Below are 11,055 nucleotides of genomic sequence, written 5' to 3'. Positions count from 1 at the left end.
ACACACACATACATACACACACACACATACATACACACACACACACATACATACACATACACACACACACATCTATACACATACACATACACACATATACACACATACACATACACATATACATAATGGTTTCATACACTTCATAATGCAAAATCTTGGACACATCATCAGTGATAGTACCTGGGGTCATGGGGGGTTTCGGGTCTTCCAACTTCAGACCCCCTCGCCCAGGCGACCCGACCGGGAGTGATCAAATCCTGGCCTGTGTCCAAGAAGCCGTCGCCCACTGCTTGTCCCTCCTGATTCACAACCACCGTGAAGCTCTCTCTGCAGCCTCGAATGCTGCAGTGATGGCCTTTCTCTTGCGTGCTCCGGTGATATCCAGGAGGCTATAGGCCTTGCAGAGTGACTTTCCTGCAAAGCCCCTTACTCCAACTTCGACGGGAAGGCACCTCGCATGCCACCCCCGTCTGCGACACTCCTCCACCAGCTCAGCATACTTCTCCCTCTTCCTCTCACTGGCTTCCTCCATTCTGTCCTCCCAGGGCACTGTAAGCTCCAGCATAATAACCTGCTTAGATGACTCTGAAAACAGAACGATGTCTGGTCTAAGACTGGTTTCCAAGATGTTTTCAGGAAAGCGAAGCTGTTTCCCCAGGTCCACCCTCAACTGCCAGTCCTTCCCTGCACCCAGGAGACCTGTCTGGGCTTTCGGTCGGGCGGGTGGTTGTTCTCCAGCTCGCACAAACGAGATTTCCCACCTTAATGGTTTCAAGTGCTCGCACTGGACTATGGCAGTATTGATGGACTCAGCAACTACTTTCAGCACCTGGTCATGACGCCAACGATAGCGACCATCCGCCAGCGCTCTGGGGCAGCTGCTGAGGATGTACTCCAGAATTCCTCTCCACTGGCACAAGGGGCATGCTGAGGTATCAGCCTTGCCCCAAGTGAAAAGGTTCGACAGGCTGGGTAGGACATCACAAACTGACTGGATTAAGAATTTAATGCGGTAGGGTTCTGCCTTCCACAACCCCGGCCATGAGATCTTCCTCTCTATGGCTCCCTCCCATCTGGTCCATGCGCCCTGTTGTCTCAATCCCACCATCTGGCTTGCACGCTGCTCCTCAACCCCAGCTCTCACTTCGCGTTGAACCAGGTCCTGCCTTACCTTGCCCTCAGTTTTGTTATAGTGGATTGTTGGGATAGTACCCAGGCCCGCCCGGCCGATTGCCACAGAACCCACAAGCTCCTTGTGACGCAGCCGTGCTTCTGCCTGGTCCACAGCTTCCTGTGCCTTCCACTTTCTGCCAGTCCTCACCTCAATACCTGCTTGGGATACTTTCATGTCCTTGGAATCCCTATATTGGAGCACCTCTCTTGCTCTGATAACCCTAAACTCCTCAGTAAGGCTTTTGATAGGGAGCATCAGCTTGGTCTTATTGCCATAAAGGGCAATGCTGCTCAGGCTTCGAGGTAAGCCCAACCAACGACGCAGACGGCTGATGATCCTCCTCTCAAACCCTTCCACCGTAGAGATGGGAAACTCATACACGAGCAATGGCCACAGTATTCTAGGCAGGATGCCATGCTGGTATAACCACACCTTGAATTTACCCGGAAGACCTGACTTGTCGACTGTTGTCAGCCAACTCTCTAATTGTTCATTAGTTGCCCTAATGGAGGCGGCATCCTTTAAGGAGCAGTCAATGGTTTTTCCAAGGCTCTTCACAGGTTTCTCTGTGACAGATGGTATACGGGTACCTCCTAGATAGAAGTGGAACTGATCAGTCACCTTCCCTCTCTTCAGGACCAGTGACCTGGATTTTTCTGGCTTAAAGCGCATCCGAGCCCAGGTGGTTAACCTCTCCAAACCTTGGAGGATCCCTCTGCACCCAGGAACTGACACTGTTGTTACTGTCAGGTCATCCATGAATGCCCTGATAGGAGGCTGCCAGATCCGAGACTTAGTTTGGGGGCCTCTACATTCCGGCTCGGCAGACTTGACTAGCATGTTCATGGCCAGGGCAAAGAGTATCACTGAAATAGTATATCCCGTGATAATCCCTTTCTCCAGCCGATGATACTCTGATGTAACTGTGCCAGAAGTGAACCTTAAGTTAAAGCTATTATAATAATCCATAATGAGGACTTTGATGTTGCTCGGGACGTGGTGCCTCTCCAATGCCGCCTCCACTAGCTTGTGAGGTATGGAACCATACGCATTGGCTAAGTCCAACCATAGTACCGCCAGGTTTCCTTTCCCTTCTCGGGCCTCTCTAATCAGTTGTGTTACCACACCACTGTGTTCCAGGCATCCTGGAAACCCTGGGATCCCCCCCTTTTGCACTGAGGTGTCGATGTACTGATTCTTCAGGAGGTAGACTGACAGCCGCTGGGAGAGGATACTGAAAAATATCTTCCCCTCAACGTTAAGCAGTGAGATGGTTCTAAACTGCTCAATGGTGGTTGACCTCTCCTCCTTTGGAACCCAAACCCCTTCTGCGGATCTCCACTGTTGGGCCACCTTACCCCTCCTCCAGATCACCCTCAAGATCCTCCACAGGAGCTTGGGGCACCTTTTATACACCAAGTAAGGTACCCCATTGGGTCCAGGTGCTGAGCTGGACCTGGCAGCCATGACAACAGTTTGGATTTCTTCCCAACTAGGTGTTTTGATGTTAAAGGCAGTAATCGGAACAGGCGGATTAATCAGGCCTCTGCATTCACCCAAGTCCTCCTCCCGGCCTGCATCGCTATAGGTATTATGGAGATATATATATATATATATATATATATATATATATATATATATTCTATTTCTACCTCATTTCTTATGTCTTGTACAGTTACAAGTATTATTATTGCTTATCCTTGCACACGCTGTTTGATGAACATTCTCCTTTACTTGCACCCACCTTGTGTGTTGTTTAAGAGCTGACGTAACGTGAATTTCTCCTCTGAGATCAATAAAGTTTATCTTTATCTTTAAATAACTTGTCTGAAATTAGTTTTGTTAAAATTTTAACCCTAAGTTAAAACTGTATGCCTCTGGATGACATTACCAGCAAACTAGTATGGGGTTAAAAGAAATGAGATTCTTTTTCCTTTTCTGTAAGCAGCTCTTCTCTGTTTGCAGAGGATAGAGCAGTTTCTCCTAGCTCTTCTCTGTTTGCAGAGGATATAACTGCACATCTACTACACTCAAATCTTTCATGTCAGGCTTCATAAATGTTAGCGGTCTAAAAAATTATCGGACCAAAATTTATCGGAAGATAATTAGTCCGCTGATGGTCTTGGCTCTGAGGGCAGCACGGTGGATTAGTGGTTAGCACTGTTGCCTCACAGCGAGAAGGTCGTGGGTTCAATTCCCGTGGCCTTTCTGTGTGGAGTTTGCATGTTCTCCCCGTGTTTGCGTGGGTTTCCTCCGGGTGCTCCGGTTTCCTCCCACATCCAAAGACATGCAGGTTAGGTGGATTGGAATCTTTACAATTGTCCTTAGGTGTGTGTGTGGGTGTGTCTGTGTTTTTTTTTGTCTGTTTGTGGCCCTGTGACAGACTGGCGTCCTGTCCTGAGTGTACCCCGCCTTGCGCCCTATGACTGCTGGGATAGGCTCCAGCCCCCCGCGACCCTTAATTGCACTACGCGGTAGAAGATGAATGAATGAATGAATGAATGAATGAACTTGGCTCTGCTAAACAAACCCTAACACTCAAACCAGTTTGGGATTCACAGGCACCTGTTCGCACTGAATGTGAACATACTCACTTTGGTGTATTTGACCTTCAGGAAGTCAGTGCCCTGCTGCTCTGAGGTGCTGATCAGATGAAGAGGTCGAGTGCCACCATCTCAAATGTAGTAATATTAAAAAAAAAAAACATTTTTACACACAAAAACAACAACAAACAAACAAAAATTTGTAATGACTTATTTCCTTGCAGACAGTATGAACCCAACATATCTCATTTGTATGGTCAACCTCATTTCATTTGTTGATATACTTGTACATCCATTCCTGAATTTCAGGTCTGAACACACCTCAAAAAAAGTTCGGACAATTTATTCTAAATATCAGCCAGTTTCCTTGTGATAATTTAAATGATGGAAATATGAACACTTCCAAGTCACTGAATGTCTCGAATTTTAATCCAAACTTTTTTTGGAAAGTATTGCAGGCTTGAAATTCAGCAATGGATGTATATTAAATGAAATCAGCCACACAAAGCATGAAATACTGTATGTTGGGTTTGTAAGGTCTGCAAGAAGAATCACTGTGTTTAGTTTTGATTTGCATTTTTCATATCCCAACTTTTCCTGATTTGCAGTTGTAGTTATGTTTTGAAGCTGAAATAAGTCAATTTCGTACCTGCTAAATCGCAGTAAGCCAGTGTGACTCTACGCAAGTAAGAGGTGATACTCATGTCGAAACTCCGCCTCTTCCCCTCAGTGCCCAGCTGACAGATGTTAAAGGACAAAAGTGTTTTTTCTTCTCTGGCCTGCTGAGTCAGCTCCAACAGCACCTGGATGCACACAGTATACTCAGTGGAATCATAATAATTACAACTAATAATAAGTGAACAGGAATAAAGTATATGGACATGCTTTGAAAAACAATTAAATAACTCTACGGTGTAGAAAGCATAAAAAAAGACTCAGGAATAAATTTGACACAATTTCCAAAATTGAGGAGCATTGACAGATGAAAACAATGTTTAATTTACTGAAAACTAGAGATTATAAATTATTAGAAATACAAAATCCAGTCTAATTTGTAATGTTAAGTGTGTGTGTATGTGTGTGTATATACACGTATATAATAAATTTAGTTTTACGGCTGCTGTAGTCTCACATCTGATAGGCTGGCTGTTGGTTTCTTACAATGGTCTGTTAAGAAGTAATCATCTGTTACATCATAAAACATAACCAGTACATTGCCCATGGGGATCCATGGGCTCTAGATTGGGTAGTGTTTATAAAATACGAGATCTATTAGAAAAGAAACCAACCTTTTTATTTTTTCAAAAACTATATGGATTTGAATCACGTGTGATTGCGTCAGACAATCTTGAACCCTCGTGCGCATGCGTGAGTTTTTCCACGCCTGTCGGTTGCGTCATTCGCCTGTGAGCAGGCTTTGAGTGAGGAGTGGTCCACCCCCTCGGCAGATTTTCATTGTCAGGAAATGGCGGAATGATTTGGGCTTTTTTCCATCAGAATTTTTTCAGAAACTGTTAGAGACTGGCAGCTGGAAACCATTAGAAAAATTTATCTGGTTATCGGTGAAAATTTTACGGGCTTCACAGAGAATAAGGACTGTTACTACAGCTTTAAGGACGCTCGGCACGCCGCGCTCCGTGCCGCCATCGAGAGCCACAAACCACCGGATAATTTCTAAACGGATGGCTCTGTGGATCCGAGACCGTCGTGTGCACTTTCTCTGGTTATCACAAGAGCTGGACATCAACCATTTTCCGGCAGATTTCACTTTTAACAAGAGATTTTGTCATGGAAAGCCGAGCGGAGGCTTCGCGCGTCACGACCGATTTGCTGATGGAGCGAGACAAAGGAACACCTCCATTTTGGTCTCACAGGACGGCTTTGAGATGGCGTTCAGGCAGCTGTCGGTGGTTTTTCCATCGAGTGATTATCCGAGAAATTGTGGATGTGCCTGGACATGCCAGAACATGTCCCGTGAGTCTTCATCACGGCATTGCTGTGAGCCATGCGGCACCGCCACGAAGCCTCCACTCCTCTTTCCATGACAAAAACTCCTGTAACAGTGGAATGTGCCGTTCATTTCCAAACTGGACGCTGTGTTTTATCCGGGACGTCGTCTGACTAGCACAGGAATTGTGAAAAGACGTGGACATCAGCACTTTTTCGGCACATTGAGACAGACGTGCGTAGGAATTCCGCGCGTCGCGGCAGTGCCGCATGGCGCAAAGCAACGCCGTGATGAAGCCTCACGGGACATGTTCTGGCATGTCCAGGCACGTCCACAATTTCTTGGATAATCACTCGATGGAAAAACCACTGACAGCTGTCTGAACGCCATCTCAAAGCCGTCCTGTGAGACCAAAACAGAGGTGTTCCTTTGTCTCGCTCCATCAGCAAATCGGTCGTGACGCGCGAAGCCTCCGCTCGGCTTTCCTTGACAAAATCTCTTGTTAAAAGTGAAATCTGACGGAAAATGGCTGATGTCCAGCTCTTGTGATAACCAGAGAAAGTGCACGATGGTCTCGGATCCAAAGAGCCATCCGTTTAGAAATGATCCGGTGGTTTGTGGCTCTCGATGGCGGCACGGAGAGCGGCGCACCGAGCGTCCTTAAAGCTGTAGTAACAGTCCTTATTCTCTGTGAAGCCCGTAAAATTTTCACCGAAAGCCAGATAAATTTTTCTAATGGTTTCCAGCTGCCAGTCTCTAAAAGTTTCTGAAAGAATTCTGATGGAAAAAAAGCCCAAATCATTCCGCCATTTCCTGACAATGAAAATCCGCCGAGGGGGTGGACCACTCCTCACTCAAAGCCTGCTCACAGGCGAATGACGCAACCGACAGGCGTGGAAAACTCACGCATGCGCACGAGGGTTCAAGCTTGTCTGACGCAATCACACGTGATTCAAATCCATATAGTTTTTGAATAAATAAAAAAAGTCGGTTTCTTTTCTAATAGACCTCGTATAAATTGTTTAGGTTCTTGTTATCATATACACACTATTACTATTATTATTATTATTATTATTATATTATTGTTATTATTATTTTATCACTGGGTTTTTAAATGGACCACAATGGCAATAAGTGTTTTCACTTTCTTGTGTCATCCATGGATTTTTAATGTATTTACAATTCTATTAGGTACTTACATTGAACTTACTAAATAAAATCATGCACATACTCTTTTAATATATAGATGATTTACCACCCCCTGCTGGAATGGCATGTGAGTCCTGAATGTAATTATCAGATTGTTCAGTGTTGTTAGTTATACAGTGGTCCCTCGTTTATCGCGGGAGTTACGTTCTAAAAATAACCCGTGATAAGCGAGATCCGCGAAGTAGTCATCGCTATTTTTTTAAATTATTATAGATGTTTTAAGGCTGTAAAACCCCTCACTACACACTTTACACTTTTCTCAAACAGGCATTAACATTTTCTTACTTTTCTCTCCTGTGTAAACACTCTTTTTTCTTCTTGGCGAGAAGATTATAAACAGACACACGCAGAACTCTCCCTCCGCTCACTGCCTCCGGAGGTATGGATGCAGGACCCGCAAAGAATCCAAGTCCTCTCTCGGTGGCCACGGAGCTCTGCGGCTGCGGTCAACATCTGCATCAAAACAGTGAGCGTAGTCTGTGGACCTGTTGCCAGATTTGGCGCAGCTCTGCACAGCAGACAGGAGGGCAGTGTGAGTGGCCCGCTGCTGCGTTTACCGAGCCCGCAGAAAGCGCATCGGAGGCAGGGAGAGCAATCGGGGTGATGCCGACCGGTGCCGCGACCGGCCCACCTGATAAGGATGCTGAACACAATGCGCTGTTAAAAAAAAAAAAAAAAAAAAAACAGCATGCAAAATTGCACTAAAAAAATCCGCGAAACTGCGAGGCCACGAAAGGTGAACCGCATTATAGCAAGGGACCACTATATAACGGCTGAGTGGAGCCTTGTCATTTGATTGGTGCTTTGTATGTCACATGACATGGATTAATTCATCCCATTTGTGTTGCATTGCATTCAGAGTGCGGCTTGGTTCCATTTAGGGTGCAAATTTGGTTCTATATGTTTGGTACCATTGCATTCATGTGCATGCGCGCACATCCTCATGCACATGCGCGCATACTCGTTCACGCGTACACACATGCTCGTGCACGAGTATGTGCGTGCCCACGCATGCTCGCGCACGCACACACACAAAACCAATCCACTGTGCTGCCTGGAGGTTGTTAGCAGGAAGAAAGAACAGAAGCCGGACTCATTTCTGATGTGATTTTTTTTTTCGCTGCACTGAGGACGTATACAGTCTTATTTTTGTTGTTCATTCACTCACAAGCACCGACCAGGTTGCGTGGGGGACATGACTCTCCTGAGACATAATTTGAGCTAACTGACACTGCTAATTCTTGTAACACACACACACACACACACACACACACACACACACACACACACACACACACACAAAACAAATTCACTGTGCTGTCTGTTAGCAGGAAGAGAAAGAAAACCTGGACTCATTTCTGATGTGACTTTTTTTTTCACTGCACTGAGGAGGTACACAGCTGGACCGAGCCGGTTGCGTGTGCGCGCGCGGGACAGCGACATGATTATTTGACTGAGTTAACTGACGCTGCCACACACACACACACACACACACACACACACACACACACACACACACACACACACACACACACACACACACACACACACACACACACACACACATAATCCACTCCGCTGTAAGCCATCTGGATGCATTAAGAACTGTTTACATGGAACACTGATGTGAATTCTGGCTGGACTGAGGAACTACACAAAGTCTTTTTTTTTGGAAGTCCGAAGTCAGTGCACAGCATCACTGGACTACACGTCACAGTGGAACACCAAAATGTAAGTCCTTTTACTGTTGTTTATAAATTAATAAAATAACAAATGACAATGATCTATTTTAACCGTTATATAAGACAAATAATGAATGTTTTGCCTCATTGAATGGTATGTTCCAGCTCTTACCTCATGAAATATTCGTACCATTGAACTCAAACATTCATTATTTGTATACTATTATCCATAGTTTCTTCAAAAATATTAGTCCTATCAACTTTCTGTTCTGGCGCAAGTTCATCTTTGACCCCAAATACATACCAAACTGTAAATGTCAGCTCTCCCCATTTTCTCCATGATTAAAGTTATACGCACCCATGTATGCAGGCACATACCCAGAGAGCAGGTGCTTTTAATTTTACGCACCCACAAACGTGATGTGACATGAGATGTGGCGGAAGACTACACTTTTCACTCATGGTAACGGCAACATGACACTTAACTCAACTGACTAAACCAATTGACTACAAAACCACAATAAATCAATAACACTAGCAACACTGTTAAACTAACATGAACCACAACAGCATTTAAAACCCCAAAACCCTGAGCTCCCATGGTGCATTGCAGCACAATCTCCAATGTTCACTGTTCTTAGGTAATATCACTAATTTCTCCAAAAATATTTATCCTATCAGCTTTCTGTTTTCACAGCATTCATCCTTGACCTAAAATACATAAGCATACCAAACGGCAAATGTCAGCTCTTCCCAGTTTCTCTGTGTTGGAAGCCATACACACGCTTGCACACAGAGGCCACTTGGCTATTATAGTATCGATGAAGGGCCTGTTCCTGATAAATCTATAGCACACAGTGTAAAGTCCATAGTGTACTGGACGGGGTGCAAAATGCAACAAATTTCTTTTGGTTCCAACTATTTTTGCTCTGGGTCACCATAGTGGATCTGATATCGTTCCACATATTGCTCTTGCACAAGTTCCACAGCAGATGTTATTCCTGATGCAAATCCAGAACTACAAGGAGTACATGAGCCGTGAACCAGGCGGCATCCGCATGTAATCTGCATGCAAAGTAACATGTACAATGCAAAGGGGTTGCCTTTAGTGAATGAATCATGGGTGAAATTTGGAAATAACATGAACTGCACCATTCATTCTGCTGTCTGTCATGCCCCTTAAGAGTCGTGTGCTTGAATTTGGAGCATTGATATTCAGATGGTGGTCACAGGTGACAGAAGTGAGAAGTTTCCTGACAAGGGAACGGCTCTACATGCCAAGCACCAAAGTGTGTGGGCAGTTAACAGGAGCAGCATCCATCACAGTGTCCTGAGGTAAAGCAAGTTCAGCCTTTAACTCCTACAACAGCTGCTCCACCTCCATCTCAGACACAGTCAAATGGAATATGAACCACAGGCCCTCCCGTGGTCAGCCTCCACCTGGTGCTCATTGCCTGCAAATTCAGGGACAGCAATTTATTTATTTATTTATTTACTTAGTATAAACCAGAGGTACTCAAGTTTTTTTTTTTTCCAATTACCTTTCATTTAATTTTTATTTTTTCTTTTTATGTCAGTTGCATTTTATCTGATAAGTGAAGAGGCGGAGTATGTGCACCAAAGGCACTTCTCTGTGTGTAGGAGAGTGTACGTACATGTGTTGTGAACTCACCTATGCAAGGCCTATGTGAATATAACATCTTAGAAAATGAGAAAAACTGCATTTTATTTTAGAACAGGTTTCTGGTGGAATTTGGTGCAATTGCTTTCTGCTGCCTAATGACAAATGAAGCAGCACAGCTCCTGACCACTCCTCAATTTAAGACCAACATGCCAATGGGTACAGAGATGCACAAAAGTACAACTCCCATTTAAACAATGAAAGCACTGGGTGTGCGAAAATCACAGCAGTGTCGGATGTAAACTAGTAATGACACTTGCACTGTATGCTTTGTTCCAGGTGGAAGACTGGGCCTGAAGTGTTTGGATCTGGCTCAGAATAAAAATCCTAAATTAGGACTTGATGATAAAAATGAGCCTGGGGTGTTTTGGACCTGGCAAAGGAATAAGATCACATGACTTCTTTTTTAGTCAGAAATCTAGATCCAAATCTAGTCATAACTTATCTTTAGTATGTTGTCCTAAATCTGGTTTAAAGATCTATCACGTTGTCATCGGATGAAGAGGAGAATTCAGAGAATAAAAGTTAATCTGGAACCTATCAGACAAGCTGAAGTACAGCAGTGTTCAGAATAATAGTAGTGCTATGTGACTAAAAAGATTAATCCAGGTTTTGAGTATATTTCTTATTGTTACATGGGAAACAAGGTACCAGTAGATTCAGTAGATTCTCACAAATCCAACAAGACCAAGCATTCATGATATGCACACTCTTAAGGCTATGAAATTGGGCTATTAGTAAAAAAAAAAAAAAAGTAGAAAAGGGGGTGTTCACAATAATACACTCAACAAAAATATAAACGCAACACTTTTGGTTTT

General features: G+C 44.3%; 1 protein-coding gene across 1 annotated transcript in view; it reads right to left on the bottom strand.

The window, feature by feature from the left end:
• Positions 1-11,055, bottom strand: part of LOC117503539 (vacuolar protein sorting-associated protein 13C-like) — a 305,374-nt gene that overhangs the window by 177,048 nt on the left and 117,271 nt on the right. Inside the window, 2 exon segments of the mRNA XM_034162801.1 lie at positions 3,769-3,848; positions 4,367-4,520. Coding sequence (XP_034018692.1) covers positions 3,769-3,848; positions 4,367-4,520 — 234 coding nt within the window.

Source organism: Thalassophryne amazonica, chromosome 2, assembly GCF_902500255.1.
Source record: "Thalassophryne amazonica chromosome 2, fThaAma1.1, whole genome shotgun sequence".
In the NCBI taxonomy this organism is placed as follows: domain Eukaryota; kingdom Metazoa; phylum Chordata; class Actinopteri; order Batrachoidiformes; family Batrachoididae; genus Thalassophryne; species Thalassophryne amazonica.
This window is presented reverse-complemented; position numbering and strand designations above follow the sequence as displayed.